The sequence below is a fragment of the Serinus canaria genome, chromosome 3 (assembly GCF_022539315.1).
Source record: "Serinus canaria isolate serCan28SL12 chromosome 3, serCan2020, whole genome shotgun sequence".
Lineage (NCBI taxonomy): Eukaryota > Metazoa > Chordata > Aves > Passeriformes > Fringillidae > Serinus > Serinus canaria.
The window spans coordinates 49,316,956-49,338,633 of record NC_066316.1 but is presented as its reverse complement, the minus strand read 5'-3'; the positions used below and the strand labels follow the sequence as shown (position 1 = coordinate 49,338,633).

General features: G+C 39.2%; 1 protein-coding gene across 6 annotated transcripts in view; it reads right to left on the bottom strand.

Moving 5' to 3' along the window:
• Nucleotides 1-10,255: 10,255 nt before the first annotated feature.
• PDE7B (phosphodiesterase 7B) overlaps nt 10,256-21,678 on the bottom strand; it is a 309,161-nt gene continuing 297,738 nt past the window's right edge. For all 6 annotated transcript variants that reach the window (XM_050972230.1, XM_050972231.1, XM_018916984.3 and 3 more), the window contains 2 exons: nt 19,593-19,673; nt 10,256-19,063 (listed from right to left, as the gene is read on the bottom strand). In XM_050972230.1, coding sequence (XP_050828187.1) covers nt 18,846-19,063; nt 19,593-19,673 — 299 coding nt within the window. In that variant the 3' untranslated portion in view covers nt 10,256-18,845. The remainder of the gene's footprint in view (nt 19,064-19,592; nt 19,674-21,678) is intronic.

Sequence of the window (21,678 nt, the reverse complement as noted above, 5' to 3'; positions counted from 1 at the left end):
GATGTGTGTGGTAGTGGCCTTTTGTGTTGCAGACTCTTTTGTATCTTAAGAACTGATCATATTAGACAAGTTCATAAATTGCATTATCTAAAACTAATAAGCGAACAATTAGTATTTTTTCCTACCAGAGTAGGAACGACTTAATGAAGCCACTTATTTACAAATTTATTATGATCCACTGCTCACCTAATCTTTTGTCTAACAATCCTGATGCATAAAACCCAAATCCTGTCAGACTGTTGAATGTGTTCCTTATATCCCATGTGTCTTCTATTTCCCTGCTCACTCACATGGAGAAGACTGACAGCTGCAACCCCTCTTACTGCTGAGTCGTATTTGCACAGTTGTAAGAAATTAGTGTGCAAATACCATACTTGCATTTTGGTTTAAAAAATTATCTTTTGACTAAAACTGGAGCTTAATTGATTTGATTTATTATGCTTCTAAAATTAAATCCTCTAAGCATTTATTTCTTCTGGATTTAGTAATTATTGAGGTTTATCATATTCTCCCATTCCATGAATGGTCTGTAACAGTTTGGCCTTCACTTTCTTCCAATGCTTCTCTTTCTCTCACTTAACTTGATAATTGCTGTGAAATCTGTACAGAATATCCAGCTCAGCCCCATGCTGGATAATTTTACCCTCTTCCATCAAAGCTCCTCATTTTGTCTGCTGCTCTGCTCTCTGCTGTATAAGAGCAGCGGCGGGCAGTGACAGTGAAGGAAGTCCATGCAGTATCTGCTGAGAAGGACAAGCAGGCCGGTGAGTCTCAGTGAGCAAAAGGGCTGTGAATTGGCTCCCTCTTGCTCAGTATCTGCAGTGCAGTGGGTGCAAGTGGTCTCCTGGTCTATATCAGCATTCCTAGATCCAGGGGGTTTTAGAGGTTGTGGCCCTGCTGTTGTGATTGACAAGCAGGATGGAATTCCTTCTTTGAGAGACTGAATCGTGTGCAAAGCCATACAGTAGTTACATCAGTTGCTTTATGGGACCAATAGTTTCTTCTCTTCATGAAGAACATTTATTTTGGACTCCTTTTGCAATTTTTCTTTTCTCCCCACAGTTCATCATTAAACTACAAGTTAGGCCAACAGGAGCAGTTTGTGCTGAGAATTTTGACTTTGGAAGTGTCTTTTCATTTTACAAGGGACTTCTGAGAAATTTCTCAGTACCTCTTAACACAATAATCTAGTGTCAGAAGCATCTGCAAATTTAGTGAGCTGTGTGACCCTTGTGGTTGTTGGATACTGTCTGATTTTTGTCATTTTGATGTGAATTGTGCAGTGATATAGTTTATAGCTGATCCACTTTCTTATGGAAAAGAATAAGTAGTGGACCATGTGATTTTTTTTTTCCCCCACCTACATATGTTACAAGAACAGATTCTTTATTTTATGTAGTTCCAGATGTAAAGAAGTCTGTGGGTGGTATCTGGTAACATCTGAAAGTTTTTAATACCAAGAAGTTGGAAAGCTTAGTAAAAGTTAGTAATGAAAAGTTCTATCACTCGTTGCAGAGATTTTTCTCCCTTTTCAGAACTGATGAAAACATAGCTTTGTCATCTTTTTTTTTTTTTTGACTAAAACTTCTCTATCAACAACTGGGAAGCATTCCTGCTTCCTGTGCCCACCTAGAATCCATTCCGTTTTTCCTGCAAATGCCCTTGTTTACATAAGGTCCCTGACTGAATTGCTCAGTCACAATGCAACTCAAGAGTTGTGCCATTGATCTGGGAGAGGAGGAGGAGACTCAGGAACACGAGGGCTCTATTGGTCTGCTGGCACAGTCTTGTGAAAGGTTGTGCCTTCTTATCACTGAAGAAGTGTAAAACTTTTCTACCACTCCCAGTGAATTTTTGGGCAGGACGTCTTCCTTCAGGAGGTGCTGAGGTGGTTGCTGAAATGAAAGTTGGTTTTGTTTTTCTACTTGAAAGACTTAAAAAGTATGTATATGGTATCCAATATTCCAGCTGATAAAATTGAAATGAGTAAATATTTAACGTGTTTTGAGTAAAAGGGCTAGAAGGAAAAGTAGTCCTTTAAATGAAGTCCTTTAAAAACATTTAAGAGATCCTAAAAGATTTGCGTTCTCTATCAGTAAGCTTCCCATTGCAAGGAGACTAATAATACAATTGCCTGACAATTATTGTCAGAATACCACTGCTGACATATTCCTATAATGTACCAAATCTGTCCAAATCTCACTACTTTGTGAGGGACAATTAATACATAATTTCATATGTAGTAATAATTATATTAATATATATTTAATTAATCTATATTATCTCTGTATGTGTAGGTACAGAGTTTTTGGATAAAGATAGAGCAGAGAGTATGCAACAGTATCCACTGCCCTCAGTCAGTTCTTCTTGTTAGGAATTAATTACGTTGTTATTTAGTTCCACCTAAGTAGTAAAATTATATATAGGGTTCTTGCAAAAGCCAAACTGACAAAGGGAACCTGCTAGACAAGTTTGCCTTCAATCACTGATCAGATACCTTGGGGAAAGGAAGTTCTGCAAGCAAGACTATTGAACCAACTGAAAAAGAGATATGATCAAATGAAATGCAAGTGAAGGAAAATAAAAAAGAAAATCAGGAGATTTAGTGACTTCAAGAAAGTGGTCTGGGAGAAAATGAGGTGCAGTGCAAAGGACCAAAACATGCCAAAACTAACCTCCCAGATGTTGCAAAAGCAGGAGAAAAAAACCATGGAGAAAGACACAACTTTGAGAGGAAGATATGAGGAACAAGGCATGGATACTTAAAAAAAAAAATCAGAAATCAATCTTCACCCAAGTAAAAGCCATCAAAAGGCATGGCATGCCATCAAGAGCAGGGACATGGACCAAAGCTTGCCAAGATTGTTCCATTAAAATCCCAGAAAGAGAAAAGGACTTACAAACATGATGTCCTAGTGCTAAGCAAGGGCTGCAGCCAAATGTCATTTCCACTTTATCTGAAATTTGTTTGCCAGTGATTTAAGTACCTGGGAGATATTTATCCTGATTCCTCTACTAGGTTCTCAAACCCCTGTGTTGTTTACCAATACATTTTTCATCGTGACACTGACTTCAGCTACATCTGTATTACCTTCCAGCTTTTTCTGAATAATCTATTAATTAATTGTGTACAGTGTTTTAGGGCATTGTTGCACATTTGTGTGAAATTTAATAGTTTACAGTGAGGAAGGTGCCCTGCTGTGCCTGTTGTGTGCAGACAAAGAAGAACTGGTGGGTGATGGGATGATTGGAGGCATCTTGGGCACAGTAATCACAGAGCACTAGTGTTTTCAGTTCTCAGAGAAGTAAGAAGGGAGTCAGCAGTTCTTTTATCCTGGACTTCTGCAGGACAGACTTTGTCCTGTCTAGCAGACTGAGTGAATCTCTTGGGAGACAGTCCCAGAAGGCAAAGGAGTCCAGGAAAGATGGACATTCTTCAAGAAGAAAATGCTACTGGCAGTGTAGGAGGTGATTTCCATGGACTGAAAGATGAGCTGGTGGGGAAGACCTGTCTGTCTGGACAGGGAGCTTTGGCCTATGACCTTTGGAAGAAGGGGCAGGCAACTCAGGAGGACTACAAGAATTTTGCGAGGTAACTCAGGGAGAAAATTACAGTAGTCAAAACCCAACTAACTTAATCTGACTACTGCAGTAAAAAAATGTTTCTCTAAACACATTTGTAACAACAGGGAGGCCAAGAAGAAGCTTCATCTTTTTCTGGGTATGGGGAGAAACATAGTGATAAAGGACCTGGAAAGAGGCTGAGATATTTAATGCCTTCCTTCTGTCATCCTTTAATAGCTAGACCACTTGTTCCCCAGTTACCCAGCCCCCTGAGCCTGAAGACAGGGACCGGGAGTGGAATGAAGACCCCAGGGGGAAATGGCCAGTGACTTGTAGCCACACTTGGACACTCACAAGTTTATGGGGCCAGATGGGATCCACTCAAGGGTACTGAGGGAGCTAGTGACTGAGCCACTTTCCATCATTTGTCATCAATCTTGGCTAATTGGGGACTTTAGTAAAGCCTTTGACAGTTTCTCACAGCATTCCCCTAGAGAAACTGGCCACTCATGGCTTGTACAGATGCACTGTGAAAACCTGGCTGGATGGCTGGGCCCAGGGAGTGTTGGTGCCTGGAGCTACATCCAGCTGGCAGCTGGTCCTTAGTGGAATTTCCCAGGAATCAGTTCTGGTTTTATATTGATGTGGAGATTGAGTATACTCTCATAAAGTTCACGTACACCATTAAGATGTGTGGGAGTGTTATTCTGCTGGAGGGCAGGAAGGCTCTGCAGAGGGATCTGGACAGGCTGGATCAATGGGCCAAGGCCAACCGTGTGAGATTGAACACGGCCCAGTGCCAGGTCCTGCCCTTGGGTCACAACAGCCCCTTGCAGTGCTACAGGCTGGGGGCAGAGCAGCTGGAAAGCCACCTGGCAAAAAAAAGACCTGAGGGTACTAGTTGGCAGTGTCTGAACAGGTGGCCAAGAAGGCCAATGGCATTCTGGCCTGGATCAGGAATAGTGTGGCCACCAGGACCAGGGCAGTGACTGTCCCCCGTTACTTGGCACTGGTGAGGGCACACTTTGAGTTCTGTGTCCGGTTTTGAGCCCTTCACTGCAAGAAAGGCACGGAGGTGCTTGGGCATGTCCTGATAAACGCAATTGAATTTCAAAAGTCTGAAGATAAAGCATGTAACTTAACTAGCAGGAATAGAATAGCTGTTGTAAATTACCAAAATAAAAAGAGGGAAATTTTTCATTATTTCTCAAAATACTTTGAAGTATGAAGCTGAAGTCACTCTATATTAACAGTATAGCAAAACAAACCAGGTATGTTATAGTTGTATAGAAAAGTTTTTGTAAAAAGGAAGAATCTTATAAAGTCATAAATAGCGGATGTGTTAGAGTAATTTGAGTTATGTAAAAGGAAACGTGACATGAATCAATGCTTGTATCTCTGTGTAAATGATTCTGCTTTTGTTTCTTGCAAGTTAGCCAAATGTGAAAGGCACAATCTGGAAGGGTCTTTGACAGGCTTGGTGGTGTTTCAGTGGTTTAGAGCAATGTACATAATTCTCCATAGTTATGCCTTGAAACACTTTGTTTAGGAACTCAGTCTTGAATTGTGATGCTAGTTTTCACAACATCTAAAACTGTATTGTGAGTAAAGGATAAAGATGACAGCTGTCCTCCTACTTCAGAGAAATTTGGCACATGTCAGTATTATTTGGCTGGATTATTTACAAATTTTGATTATAATAATCAAAAGGCCCTTCTTTTGAAATTCATTATTTTCCCCAATAATCCTGTCATCAGGACCTCTCCTTCTGCAGTGGAAATTTGATTTTTTTTTTTTTTGGTACATTGTAAGAACAACAGCATGATGCTTTTGTTCCAGCTGTGTTTCTAGACCTCCTCACATTTTAATTTTTGCTTACATTTTCATCCACCTGGAAAGCTAAAGTAGGCCTTAAAAGCAAATTATTTATGTATCTTAGGAAGAGTGTTCATACTTTCATTGTTTTTGGGATGGATGTATTCTGACCTTTTGTTTAAGGTTAATTTTAGGCATTTGATTTCAATGGAACACAGAAGTAAAAGCAGCAGTCTAAATTATCTCTTTAGGTGACTGAGACACGCCAGTCCAGTCTGCAGGGGTGGAGTCGACACTGATTGCTTCAAACTTCTGATCAGCTAAAAATGTCTTAGATTAAAATGCATTTGAATATCTTTTAAAATAATTGATACAAATAGTTGTTACATTTTGCAGATGAACTGCATGGGTTTAACCACAAGAGAGCAGTATCACACCGGGTCTATGTTGCAAGTCTTCAACTAAAAGGAATTCTGCTTTGTCAGCATAAAGTCTCACAACAAAATTTTAATCACTTCACCTTTTTATTTTTATTGTGATATACACTAAATTGTAGGGGTAGATGATTCTATCTTATTAGCATTATGATGAACTGTATTTATGTGCACTTGGATTAGGAAAAAGTCAACACCTGGTTCATTTATTCTCTTCACAAAATAAAACTGCTGCTTCATTTTCTGAGAGAACAGGCTGAAAATTTTATGTGGTGAGTTAGAGAGCTTGAGCTGGCTGTATTTTTTTTTTTTTTCTGAAAAAATATTCTCTTTATCCCATGTAAAATGGCCATTGGAGATTTCTCTTTGTGATCCAGTACACACATAACTTCTAGCTTATACAAGTGAAAATATGCTGCTTTTTACTGATTGAAAGTCAAAGTGACTATAGGGCATAGACATTCACTTTTTTTTTCTTTTCAGATGAAGCACTATACTGCTCTTCTGTAAACAGATGCATTCTTTGCTCCTCACATGTACACAGCAACTTGAACCAGTTTAGGTGCATCCACAAAACTGGGTATGAGGATGTTTGCAGGGCTGGGCAAATTTTAGCCTTCAGTAGTGACAATCTTCAAAGTGTCCACTTCATTCTTGCCATCTGTGCTCTCTCTTTGGTAGCCAATATTTTGTTTAGTTGGAAAAATTAAACCAGATTGATTGTTCCCACTTCTCTGTTTCACTTTATAGTTCTCGTGCCATAACACAGCAGCTGTGTTTGCTGGGAAGCAGTTGCCATTGAGTAACAGCTGCTGGCATAAAGGAGCAGTAGGAAGAAATTTAAAGTAAGCTTAGTTTTAGTTTTTTCCCTGTGTTATTTTTGCCTTATGGCTGTTTGATGCATTGTTACCTTACATTTTACAGCTGTAAGTATTTGTCCTGTTTTTTCTATAATGAGAATTGTAGGAATAACTGAAATAACCAGGTTGTGTGTTCTACTGCTGAAATGAGGGGTTTCTGTCCTTTGGAATATTGGTTTTTTTAATGTGTATTCTGTTGTTTCTTACTCAATTTTGTCTGTCTGGTATTTTACCCATCATTTTCTAGCAGGTGTTTTTGCTTGACTCACATACCATGCGTGACTGTCATCTACTGGGGCAGGCTTGATAAGCCAGGCTGTTTTTAAACTCTTTCTTTGCTTGTATGGAAGTGTTTCTGAAGAGAGGTCAAGCTCAACGTTCCTGGTTTTAATTTACTAAGTGGGAGTTCCTTACCAGCATGTACAGTGGGAAAATATTATCCAGCTCAGTATTTTGTGATCGTAAAAACAGGTACTTTGAAGATGTACTTTGGTTTAACTCAGGCGGGATGTGAGCTTTCTCAACACCTCCTGTTCCTATCTGCTCATTTGACCACTCCAGTATTTTTCATCCATTTGTGTTTGCTTCTTCTGTTAGTTCCTCTCATATGCACTGTCTGCCTGTATAAGAATTATATTAAGGCTTTACCAGTTACATTTCTGAGGAGTCTGCTTTTCGAAGACTTCTAGCAAATTCCCAGCCCATTTATTATTTTTCAGTAGTGGCATAGCCTTTTCTTTCAGACTTGAAGAGCGTACTTTGTATTTCGTATATCAGAACAATGCAGCTGCTAGTGAGACTTATACCAAATAAGTACAACCTAGCTTGTCACTGAATTAATTTTTGATGTTAAATTCGGTTTTTGAGTTCGCAAATAAAATAATATATTGAAGAAACATTGACATAAGGCGAGCAAAATAAACAGAATTCGTGAGATCCTGCTTTGTGCCTTGTGAACTCTTGGAGCTGTTGCTAGGAGAAGAGCTTGGTAACAGTGCTCTAAGCTGGTAGTTGCCTGGGGAACCCAAAAACACTTGTGCAATTTCTACACATCTGTACCAAATCACAGTATTTTTCTTCCATGAACCCCCTTTTTCCTCTTCTCTAGCATAATAAAAGTTGTGGGGGATTCTTAACCACAGGACTAAGTCCTTTGTCATCCTTCAGCATACAAGGTCTCACAGTCAAGACTTAGAAGCTTTTAAGAAAATGGTACTTGGCTAGATCTTGACTGAGCATGATAGTGGTGGATAGCTGACCCAATACAGGTTGAGAATGGTGAGCATCACACCTGGTAATGGGCCCTGGCACTTTTATTTGGAAGTTGTTGCTGTTCTATTGATTTAACAGGAGTAAAAGTCTCACTTAGGAATTGCATGGATTTTAGGAAAAGTGGAATGTATTTACTTAGGAAAAAACCCAGGATCACTAATTACTAGTGAAGTAATTATTTGATGGAGGAATAAGTTAAACTCTGCTTACTAGAACAAAAAGTTTAGAACTGCAGATGGCTAAGCAATTTAAAGCTGCAAATTCTAAAGAAGCTGGCTGTCAGGCATATCTGGCCCTTTATATTTACTTTGAATGAACTTTACAGTAATACAGAAATTCACAAAATTGTGTCATCTATGTTTTCATTTTAAGAAAAGTGGGGTAAGACACATGACTATAGGTCAATTGGCATGTATCAATTCTAGGGAAAAATACCCTGTACAATGGTACAGGGTATTTTGCACAGTTGGAAATACGGGACTGATCTCTTGTGACTTTATTGTAAAATAGATGTTTTAAATCATCTTTAACAAAAATAGCTGCAATAGAACAGTGTAAATTAAAATGCAACATTTTTATTACTCACAAAAGTAGATGTTAAATGGATGTAGAACTGATTAACCGGCAGATAATAGTAATCACTGAAAGGAAGTATTTCTACTAAAGATTACAGAGAATGGTACTGGGCTGATGCCGTTTCATATTTTTAGTAATGAAATAAGTGATAAAATTTGTGGATAATTAAAACCAGAAATTACATGGAGAGAAATAATGAAGATGTGAATGATGGCAAAAAGCCACAATGATAATGCCATAGCAGGTTAGGTCTTCAGAAGGAAAGTATATTCTAGTGCATTCAGTTGAAAAACTATAAAGCTGTTTCATTCAAACTGTATTATTTCAGAAACAGAAAATCTGTTTGCAGTGGCTCGATTTGTCAGAGAATGCATGAAGATTAAAAAAAGTGCTAAAAGCTTCTTTCTGTGTCAGAGAGAAATTGTAATACTAGCCAGCTGTAGGAAGTGAGAACTAAAATAATTTAAATGAGAGTGCATTTCAATAACGAGCATGACATCCTCAGTGGGAAGGGGTGACTCCTCTTTATTGTTTCCCTGTAGGAGAACTCAGTGCTGGTTTGACAGCGACCCAACCATAGAGTGAAACAATTGTCCCTTTTTGACAATGGCGCCTTCCTTCCTCACATGTTTATTTTCTAGTGTATTTATTATAGGTTGTCTCAGAAAGAGAACAGCTCTTACTATATTTGTTTCACATCTCAAAAGTCCTTTTAGTTTCACAGAGTTAACTTGTGCTACTATTGAAGGTGGAAACTCTTTGCCGATATTCAGATATTTTAGAAGACTTCATTCCATCATGAATCTCAGTAAAATTTAAGCTTGTAGATGTGCCATGCCAGCTGAAAAATGACATCTGCATTATTATATAAGATGTCCCTGAGAGCAATGTAACACCCACAGGCAAAACTTCAAGCTGTCAAGTAACTCAAGAGTGATGATGTAAGCTCTCCCTTTAAATTAATGACACTGAAGTATCAGAAAGAAAGAACTGTGGTTGGGTTGGTGAAGGAATAAACTCAAAAGGAAAAAAAACCAAAACAGGACCCCAAACCCCTAGCAATGTATAAAGATTTTTTAAGGTGCCTGGAGGTCATCAATTCACTTTTTCCACAAAACCATAGAAGTTGTGCTCCTTTATCATTGAAGTAGAAGCTGTCCTTTCACATGTTGCTCTCTTCAGGATCTGTGAAGATTTGCTTCTTGACCTCTAACATAAATCTGTTATTAAATTATTTCTATTATAACAACTTGTCATGGGAGCAGCATTGGTGTCCCTTGTGCAGTTCCTGATCCATAACTAGAGCACTCCAAAGTATAACCACGGCGCAAATAAACTACACCTCTATTTAGCATTTTTAGCGGGACTGTTAAGCTGCCACAGTCAAAATGCCAGATAATTTTGTTGGTGGTTTGTATTTCAAAGCCTGTCAACATAAAGCCCTAAGCAGTGGAACTGTTCAGAAGAAAATGGAGGCTATTGGTCACACAGGATCATTTTGTGACATGTTTAGGTCTTGGGCAGGTGGAGGATTTGGCAAAAGGCAGCTAAGTCCAGACTTTTCTTATGCTTCATCTTAAACAAACATTAAATGTAATATTATTGACTGTTCTTTCTTAAAACTGGAAAACTGAAATACTCTTTAAAAAAAGAGAAGATTTTTCATACTATTGTAAATTATGCTTAATAAAAAGTGGGATGGGAATTGAAGCAGATCTGAGCCTCAAGAAGCTGTTTCTCTTGAAATCAAAAAGCCAGGCTTTATTACAATAAAACATCCACAGTTTTATCTAGGGAGAACACAGGAATTAACCCGGAAGACAGAAAATAAAAAGGGTTGTATGTAACCTTGCATGCAAATCTTTGCTTCCACTTGACTCAATACCTTTCTGAGTTGTAGCAAAGTCTCTTAGACCCCTCTCATGTCTGGCTGACAGTGAAGGCTCACAAGAATTTTATTTACTTGCTGCATTCTGAGTGAGCTGTGAGCTTCTTGCTATGGCTCTCTTGCATGAGATATCCTGCAGTTTCTGATCTTTCTATCTTCCCAGCTAAATCCAGAGCATCTCAGAGAAGAAAGAATTCCCTGCTTCTCTTGAGAGGAAGGGGGAAGTCACATTGCTCTTTAAAAGAATGTAACCTATGAATTCCAATTATGATTGTAATCATAATAGGTACCATCATTCCCCAAATCAAATTACTTTTTGTGTTGCTTGTGATTAGTTGGGTGTTTTGAAGAAGCTGACCATAATTAGGTATGGAGGGGAGGAGATGAGGGCAAGACCTCTAAGAAGGTAAAAATGAGGCTTGATAACCAATTTTATTTGTCTCCAGACAGGACTCCTGATAGACCAAGCACAGAGGATTTGTGAGGATCAAGTGCAAAAGGAAATCAACTGCACAGCTTCTATCCAAGTTTTTTCACATTAATGCAAGAATCCCATCAGTAACATAATTTCTGTATTATCATTAACTATAATGGAGTTAAATGAAGGAAGTGTATTTGCTCTGTTGAAACTTTAGTACATGCCTTTACGTACCTAAAGCCAATGTCACTTAGCCATTTTGAGTGGCTGATGTACCCATTCCAAATCTTATTTAGGTTTCTTGATTTGTTTAATATCTGCCTTTATACAGGAAGTCTTCAGGCAGTGGCATTGTTGAGGAAGATTTTCTTTTCATGTGGGAGCAGGGGCAGTTACCAAGAACATCTCTCTGCTTATTAATTCAGCACTAGCACTGATAAAAGAGACTTCAAAGCACCAAAGTGCAAGGGGCCACATCTTAATGGTCCATGCAGAAATGGTGGAGCTGGTGGCAGTAACTTTCCTGATGCCTTGAGGGAAATAAATGTGCTGTGCAAAGGTACCACAGAGGGCAATGGTACTACTTATTGTCTACACAGAACCTCATCCCAGCAAAACAGTACATTTTTTTAAACAAAGTAATTCCACTCATGTTTTCGTCTCTCAGCTCAGGATACTAACATATCTACTTTTTCTCCTCCTTCTAGAAGTTGGCCTGAAATATATTTACCCAAGACAAAGCATGGCAGATACAAAGTGATCTTTGGGACAATAGTTTCTCAATCTGCCCTTGAATCTACCACATGTTCCAGTACTTTCCATTTTCTTTGCATTTTGATTGCCTAACATGGACTAGCCCCTGAGACTGTCTGCAGGTGTTGGTAGGTCTGGTTATAGCAATGAGGCTGGGCATCAAATACATGTGTAAGTGTAGCACCAGATTTTTCTTTTTGGTAGCTGTATTTCTTTCATAAATATGCTTATGCATGAGCTAAGCTTACAGGAATCCTCTACAGATACAAATGGAAAATCTGGATTTGGAATGTAACAGCTGCTGAGCAGCATGAGTAGGTCAGGAAAGCATCATTTTAAACTAATGGTGGATTTAAGTATTAAAGTGTATTTTCTTCAGGATTACGGTTTTAGTAATACTTATTTGTAACCAGGAATTCCCTTTTTGCTTCATGTAAATGTTCAATATTTTAAGCTTTTCTATGTGGTTAAAGGTTAATATACTCTTATAGCAGCAACTTCCATCCATATAGACTGCTGCACTTTGTTTACCTGTGTTTGGATTTGGGGAATGCAGAAGCTCTCAGTCTGCTCAAATGTTCTGATTTTTTATAGGTGATACTAATGAAGCTACAGTATTTTTTCTTCTCTCTCTCCCTCCTGGAGGCTTTTCGTGATTCAAATTTCTTTTTGCCACCCTTTGCACTTCCCACTCGTGTACTTGCACTTTCTAGAGAGGGATGATTGGTATACAAATTGAATTTATCTCCAAGTGGTAGGAGTGCTGGAAATAATAGGACAACTCCTCTGTTTGTATGAATTCTAATACTCCATTTTAGTTACAACTTCTTAAAACACCCAGATCCCCTTCCTAATCTAGTGGTACAATATATTTAGAGTTCTGTAGGGAACAGGATTCAAATCTTCTCTCTAAATTGTACTACTATAAAATCCGACACAAAATTCATCTGCTATTGCAATACTTCCTTGTGTGTTGGGTCTGCATGGCCAAGGTAGCTTTTAGGAAGTGCTGCTGGTGGTAACAAAATCCAATTGTCATGGATTAAGGTGTTGCATGATGTTCAACTCTGCCTAAGGGCCAAACTAGCCGAGGATGCAGTGAGATGATCCACTGGTTTTACTGGTAGAGCGACTCTAAACTCTTCTCTAACCTGCGATTCATTTGCTGTCAGTCCTTAAACAGCTCTTTGAGACTCTATTGTACACAACATCAGTGAAAGATTGAGAGGTGTAGGACTGGGGACACCACAAACCTGCTTTGTTGGTAAAACCAGACATTTTTTAATAGCACTCATTTTATCTAGAAGAGGATTGGACATTGGAGAGACCCTGCCTTCCTCACCTTTAGCTAAAAAGAGTGTCTGTCACATACATATTACATTGTTTCTTCTCTTGTTGAATAGATATATTTCCAAGATTTTCCACCTGAACTTTAAACCATAATTAAGTATTTGGCCAGGACAAAAATACTGCCATATAATTAATTTTTCTTTTGTTGTTCATTGATGCATTTCAGCTTGCTGGTCTGCATTTTTTGTCATGATGCTTGAAACATCAGCATCCATCCAGACAGTGCCTGTGCAGAGTGGGAAGATGTATTGATTTGGCTGTACTTGAAAATAACTCTGTTAAATCTGCTATGGAAAACAGAGTGGTTTTCCAATGGTGACTGTGTAGAAGAGTCCTGGAGAAATCATCACAACTCCAACCCTATATAGGACAGATCTCTAAGGGGCTTCATTCTAAAATTGATTTTGTAGTTCTGCTTGCATCTGAGGGACAGAGGAAAACACTGTGATTCTGAAGGGTGGATTTTTTTTTTTAGAAAAGTTTAAATTTAACATGTTGGCTAAATAGCACTGAAACAAAACATATTTCCAGCTCCTATATTTTGTTCAATTGTAGTATTTGCATGGCACGAACTATGTGAGTATTGTTGCTGAGCACTTTGAGGTACAAATGAATTCTGGCTTTAGAAATGTGTCAGAGACAAGAAAAGTCCCTGCAGTGATACCATCAGTGATGATAAGTATTTCTCATTTAGAAATACTTATCAGTGTAGAACATTAGTACTTCTCGTATTTTCAATTAAACTTCAAAAGCTTCTGTCATGTTGCACATATAAAGAACATGGTCTGAAACAGAAATGAGAAAATGGAAATGAAAACTGACCAATGATCCTAAGAAGAACTCATTATTGGAACTGAAACAATAGTTTAAGGAAAACTCTCCTTTAAATACTTAACCAGGGAAGCATTTTCTCTGGGGTTTGAAAATCCTTCTGCTACATGCTTAGGAAAATTACATGGAAATGTTTTCCTTGCTGGGAACTCCATTTATATTCATACAGCAAGTCTAAGGGGAAATTTAGAGAAAAGTTCTGCTCAGAAACACCACACTAGGAAAGTGATTATTCTGTTGGTAGAAAGGAGAGGCAGTGAGAGAATGGATGCAGTGGGACTTTTGCTGCTTTGTCAAACCAGAATGTCTTCTGCAAACAAAGGAGATCCTTTGTTCAATCAACTGGCTTTACCCAAGAACTTGGAACACTTCACTTTTTTTTTTTTTTATTAGCTGTCATTCTTTGACATGATGAATACTTACAGCAGTATGTTAAAAAAGATACAGTTAAGTCTCTTGGCATCACTGCATAGCAGTCACAGCATTTTCACACAATCTAGTGCTTCCTTTCAGAATGATGCATATGGCATATATACGCACATATGGGGGCTGATTCTTGGTCCCAGTGAAGTTGGGGGGACCAGCGTTTGGCCCATAGAGTTGTAGAAGATATGTGACTATGTATATATAAAATGCTTTACAATAAACATGACATATACAATCTTGAATTCAAATATAAGCAGAATATATTTTACATCCACGTCAAGCTTATGGTCTGCACTTAAAAGTTTATGTACCTAAAATATTGGATGGATTATAGAAACAAAGAGCAACAGTTTGCACCAATCAAAGTAATCTGAATACATATTTATGGCGTGAAGCTTGCTGTGTGTTTTTGTTTTGTGTTTTGGGGTGGCTTTTTTTTAGATTTGCAGGGTTTTAATTCAAATTTAATTACAGATTTTTGTGGGCCATGGGGGTCATGGTGACATCAGGAGGGGAACAGGCATACTTTATGGACTCAGATTAGTGACTTAAAATATAAGGCAATAAATTACGGCTGGTAGCCTGTCTGGTACCCGAAAATAAAATTGTGACTACTTGAGTTTTTCCTTCCTGAGGAGAATTCATTTGGAAGGACTAAGTGTGCCCTCTGTGTCTAATTTGATGAAAACTTTAACAGAAATTGAAACCCCAGATTGCAAAAGCTGGTGAGATCACTATGCAGTATAACAACAGCCTTATCTCATTTACAGCTTTCTCATTAATCATTGGGGAGGTTTTGGTTTTCTTCATGAAAACCAAGTTTATACAAAACTAATTGACCTGTGCTGTAGATTAGGTTAGACACAACTGCAGATCATGTGGGTTTTTTTCTTCTTCTTCCATCACTCAATCTCAGCTACTCCTGTCTTTGTTCCTTGTATTCCAAAGATACACGTTATCAATAGTCCTTTTATTCCCCATTTGACTGGTGGCTGAACCACTGACACTTACAAACGCAAAGGTAGGTAAAATCTTTACTTAATGACAATGCATACATATGCATTATTTTAACCAGCCTAAGATTTTCTCTTATTATCACTTATTATTGTGAGTTATACAAAATTTTACCTCTTAGATGGTATGAAATCTTCATTTAGAGGATCTAGATTTTAATCTCATTTGTGGGGCATAAAAACATTTTAACATCCTGCTTTTAATACCTTTTTTTCTCTTTCTAGATACGAAAACCTTAACTCAGTTTGAAAACTTCAAAATCTTTCAGCTGCGGTGGCCCAGTGGGAAGGAAAAACAATCCACGAGGGCCTTCTGTAAAGTGGCTGATAGGGCTGACACCACCAAAATCTGTGTTATCTGCATAGCTTTTCTCTTCTGTGCATCAGCAGCCTGTTGGCACGCTGGGGAGAAACCCCAGTGCAGAAATGCCTTCCAAACCAGAGAATGCCACACGTGTGCCACAACTGCATGTGCTAAGCACTGGTGCTGTTGGACTGGGCTGGTACCAGTGAGGGATTCTACAGGAAATCAGATGGTTGCATTTTGCATTACAGACTCGAGGGAATCTGGCTGCCAGAGCCTACCCTTTCTGAGCACTTCTATCTGGAGCACCTGAGGCACACTGGCCCAGGCCCAAACCTGTGCAATGGGTTTGACTCACGAGTACAGAAGCGTTGCTGGGGCCACCCTGAACCTCTTTCAAGCACTGTTTCATTAGAAAAGGTGATTGAAATCTAGCAGGTATGTTCAGTGCACCAAAATCCCCCATAATAATTTTGGCCCTTACTAGTTTCTAAGGGCCTGATAATTTTCAGAAGAGCTTTTTAAAGTTGGAAAGTTTTAACGTGGTAAGAGCAAACTTGTAATGAAACCTGTAGGTTCCACTTGTAGAAAAGGGCTTGCGTTTTATGGGTCTGTAACAAAATTTGATTTGTACCTAAGCTTTCCTGTTGGACCTATTTTCTGGAAGCTCTTCAGAAACAGCTCAACAATCTTTCTGTCAAGAGCTTTTTATGCTGCTAGACGCTGAGTTTAACTAAATTTCAGAACATTTCAAAAAAATTCTTTGAGCTAGATGGCAAAGGGCTTCCATTTCTTAGTAAAAAGATAAAACATGGGAAATTACATTCTTTTGTATGGACTTAAGTGCTTCTAAGCAGCGCATTACATCGCTCACATAATGTCCTAATAATTGTCCTACATCTGTCAGAAGGAAAGGTACACCTAAAAAGCTGCAAAGTGGTGGTGCTTCCACCCCCACCACCCTCATGTACTTAAGATAATATTTATGTCCTGTAGTTAGAAACAATTTAATTCTTCTACTACAACTCTCCTGAGTGCCCTTTGCTTGCTGTGGTCCTTCTATTATATGAATCTCATTTAGATTAGTGGGAAGAAGAAGGTGGTTTTCTATTGGTTGTACCTTACATAACAGTGGAGGGGCAGAAAATCATCGCTGGAGTGCTTTGTGTGCTCACCGTGTTTTGCCCCTTTTTACTTCACTGGCTTTCAGCCTCTTTTCTCTGAAGATACATACAAAGAATTAATGAAGTAAATCATTCTTCACTAAAACTCATGCTTTTTATTTTCCTCCAAACACATTAGTCACCTTATGAGCATGAACCTTCTCTCATCAGGTCAATATGTCCTGTAATTGAGAAAAATGTATTATATTTTCCCTTGCACTTCTGTGAGTAAACATCTTTCTCAGGTTTCTCAAACACCAACTTGAAAAGCTCTTTCTTTGTTGGCCTCTTCAATGTCTTCACATCTCAACGTGACTACCCAAACATGACTACCTGGCCAGAGCTGCTCATTCTTTTGGAAAGCAGCTGTACAGATGTGATGTAAGGGGGGCTCACCACAACGCTGCACTTCACCTGAATGCAGTTATTCTTTCTGCGGGCAGAGGAGCAGGGGACAATCCCTTTGGTGCAATGCAGTAGCGTCTGAGAATACAATCTCACTGAAATGGTGGAAGCTTAAGTAAAGTTTAATAAAGACTTTCAGAACTGAAGTTGTTTATGTCATAGCTTAGGCCAAGTATCTTTCACAAAGATGAGATCATAGAAAATTCTTCAGTCACTATGATAGCTAAGAGGATTTTTAGTAGTCTGACTACAACACATTTTTTTCCTTCATTAACTGAGACTAATCTAGAAGTCAGTTGAAGTATTATTTTAATTAAAAGAAAAATACAGATGCATTTTGATGCTGACTATCTAAGGAGGGAATGTGGGGAAAAAATCAGCTACACTGCAACATCTCTCAAGAAAACAACTGAACTCCAGAACTAATGCCGTGCTTTGTAGATGACTAAGCTATTTAGTAAAAATTCACACATTTGAATAAATGGCAATCATGCTGAACTGTCAAATCATGTGGTGCTGCTGTGGGGCCTGGGGGTTTTTTTGAACTTAAACTTCAGGCGCTGTGAAACATTTGCCTAGATCGAATGTGCAAGGTGCCATGGATTAACAACACGGACCCATATGGAATGTGTTTGAAGTTTTCAAGAAGTTATCCTGCCAGACTTCATTCCTTAATGACCTTTGATACACCTTGGATAGTGGAAAGGCAGTTCAGAATCGTATCTTGTAATCATATGATTTTGGCAGCTATTAGAAGATGAAGGATGCTAGAAGTTAAGGCTTTTATCCACAAACAATAGCGTATATTAATAAACTCTATACCATATTTACAAATGCTTTCTCTTGTATTAAAACTAACAGTATTCTGTTCACAGTGCCAATGTTTTTACAGGTAGCAATCATCCCACAGTACTCCAGTATTTTGGCATGGGAATCAGTAGCGCTTTCTATTTACAGAAAATGTACACATATGAATATAAACAGGTAACTTGAAACAGTACTCAAAAGATAGATCTGTTTGTGTTTCAAAGGTTTAGACTGCACTACACCTTCCCTTTTGGCTGCGAGGGAATACTGTTCCTTGCAATGAGAAGATGCCTGTCTTTTATCCAAAGTGGCATAAAAATGATTACCAAAACAAGCCTTGTCACACTGAAGGTGTGTATACGGAGAGTAACTTCAGTCCAAGGTTTAGAGATCTGTTGTTTAGTGCACAGAATACAAAAGTTAAAAAGGTTTTTAACCACTAAAACAACCTGACTCTCTGCCCTCTGCAAGCACTGTCCCGCTGGGTCCATGTCCTCTGGATGCTGGAGATGCTGGTGGTTTAATGTGCAGCCCAGCTGCCAGCCTAGAAAGGGTGTGGCGCTCTGGGCCTATATACGTGTCACAATATGACTTGTGGTAAATGAAAAGATCACCAAGAGTGCCTCTCTGTGCCCCCTGTTCTCTCAGCAATCCTCCCTGCTTCATGGCAGCTGGAACTGGCCTGGCTTCCTGGCTGCTGACTGGGACTCTGCGTTGGGGCAGATCGGGATCAGGAGGGACTAATGGCATCAGGCATGCGCAGAATGGAGAGAGAGAGGAGAGGAACGTGAAGATCCAGAAAAGAAACCCAGCAGAACCATGGGCGTGTTCATGAGGACCCTTAGAGCTTTGCCATTTCTTGCCTTTGCACAGTGTTGACAACAGGCTCCAGCTCCTCGGGACCTTTTTTGCTGCTGTGACCAAGACGGAGATAGCAGTGCTAGAAGGAAAAGTGCAAAGCTGCCACTAAGGAGTCTCTTCTTCATTTAAAGTCTGTTCCTGGCTGCCAGTCACTTGGCCTGAGTGATCATTGCTTCTACTACTGCTGTGTTGCTTGTGAAGCAAACTTCTCCACTTGGCCTTGTTCCTCCTGAGATGGTTTAGCATGTTTTCAGATAGGGGAGTGTTGCCTGTAAACTGGGCCCACCTCTCAAAGAGTGGCTCCACGATGTATGTCATGAACCCTGGAGAAACACACAAGGGACAGCTGGTGAGCAACAAGTTAATTCCACAAGTGCACTGCCCCACAGAGTGCCTCAAAAGCACAGAGCAAGGGAAGTGGCAAAAGCCCTGATGACAAGCAACAACAAACTCTCAAACAGACATCAATGTCTTTTGAAATGCACAGCTTTTGACCAGCATACACGACAAGATATGGCTTTATCTGTGTGTGTCACAGTAAGGTCTGTGACCATCGGCAAACCTTTGAGGAGATTTCAGACAAGAAAGTAACCAGTGTTTAACACTGGCTTCAATTTTTTCCTGTGGGTATTTTCCCCCTATGCAAAGACTCCTTTGTCTTTCTGTTAACATTTGGCTTAGACAGATTTCTTTTTGAACATTTTAATTTAGAACACATTTTTACTCTTATGGTATCCGCAGCTATTATTGTTACAACAACTGGACTGGAGTGGGGCATGTGGTGAATTAAAGTTTCTCTTAAAGATTCTGCCATAGTGAGATAAACATGAAGAGAATGAAAGTAATATTTACCAATCTGGATGCTTGGTACTGTATCCTTTTGCTGATTACAAAGGGGGCTTATTTCCAGTTCAAATTTTTGTTCCAGATCACCTGCAAAAAAAAAGGGGAAAAAAAAAATCCTTTTCTGACACTTTTCTCTCTTCTCCATACCTATGTCACACTCTTACAGTGTCTGCAACTGTGTGAGGAGTTGGAATCTTCTACCAATGATGATCATGGTAAATGTCTAAATACCTTCATTTTCTGGACTTTTTAGATATCAGAGAAACCAATTATCCATCTAAGATAAGATGATAAAACTAAGAAAAGATGACTTCTAGATGAACACTAAATCTGAGCACATGTTCTGAGGATCTTAATTTTTAAAACAGACTCTCTCATGTGAAAAGTTTTTAAGGCATTCTAGTTCACTTACTACTTGTTCTGATCACTTCCTACCAGAAAACTGCAGTGTATCAATTTTAGATTTACAGCAGTACTGCAGTGGAATTTTCTAGCATGTTCTTGTGGAAGTGGCTCGTAAAGGGAAGAGTGTTGGAGCCTGGAAACCCACAGCTGTGGCTGCACGAACAAACTAGTAAGAGCCAAAGCATGGACTCCAATAATGTTTCAAGTGTCAAGAGCTATGGAGCTCAAGTTATAAAGGTGGAAAAGGGATGAAAAGTCTGTCTTATTACTGTGCAGTAGCTGGGTATGAAGCCATGCCTTTGCTGCTTCACTGAGCATATTTATTTCCTAGGTCATCCAGGAAGTCCCCAGAGAGGCATCTTCTGTCTCAAGTCAGTCCTATGCAAAGTAGTTGGCTGAACTCCTAGCCACCTTCATAGCAGAGTATCTGACTAACTGGATCAGGAGGTCTCCAGCTCCAAATCTGGAACTGTCCTGAAGATTCCTGCAGGCAGCTCCTGCTGTGACCAGCCCTGGGGACTGTTTCAAATTGTTGGAAGAAAAACCTGCCTGGGGGATCTGCTCACTCCAGATGCCACCTCAGACTGGCCCTGATGCAGAATTGACCAGGTTTGACACTGAGAAGATACTTATAAACAGTCAGTAGAAATTATTCCTGAAGAAATGGTCACACAGGACAGGCTTCTGTACATAGTAATGGCAGGAGATGTTTTTTATGGAGTTGAAGGTAATCAGTATCAACAACTTTGCTGGATTTAAGAATTCAGCAGAAAAGCATCTCAGAGGGTGTAATTTGCTCACTGCCATGCCAAGACAACAGTCACTTTTTCTGCTAGAGAGACTGCATTCCCCATGCCTGAAATTCCTTCATGCAAAGATTGCTCTGAGTTAAGTTTTGGGTGTAGGGGTTTCCTTAGAACAAACACTCTCTGTCTGTGAGTGCAACACATTCATCCTTTGTGACTGTTAGCCTTCCCTGCCAGTGTACAATCCTGGTTACTGCAAGAGGTACAGGACCTTTCCTGTCTACAGTAAGGAAGGGAAGAGTGAGTTAACTGTGTGCAAGCGAAGATGTGCCACTTCCCCTCACACAATAATATTTTCATTTACTAATAAGGATGTAGTGAGGGCTGCTTAGGAAAAACTTTCCTGTAAGAAAGACAGACCTGCTATTTTAGACAAAACACTGCATTCAACCCAAAAAGAAACATTTTGCTTTAAACCCACTGGTTTTGTTTAAGAGCTCTTTTCCCCCGGTGAAGTTTTTGCTATTGTGCTACTCAGGTTCTATAGCCCCATTTCTAAGCCTTGCCTTTCTTCCCTCTGCAGCATGGAATCACTTCTTAAATGTGAACAGAGTATTTTCAGTTCTATTTGAGTACTTAGAAAGTATCAAGAAAACATTTTTAGCTTCATGAACAATCAAAAGGAACAATTTAGCAAAACTGAGACACAATAACAGGGGCTTATGTTTCCAAATGTGCAATTTGTCTTCTTCTCATCTACCCCTCCAAAAATGTTTGACTAAAAGAAAGTTTCTAATTCCAATTTCTAATTCCACCTCTGTAGGTGCTCTGGGTAGAAAATTATTGACTCAAAGTATATCCATGTCTGGCTCAAAGCATATCCACATCTTCTTGTCTTTTAGAAATCACTTAATTGACAAAAATAAGATTTGCTTTTGCAT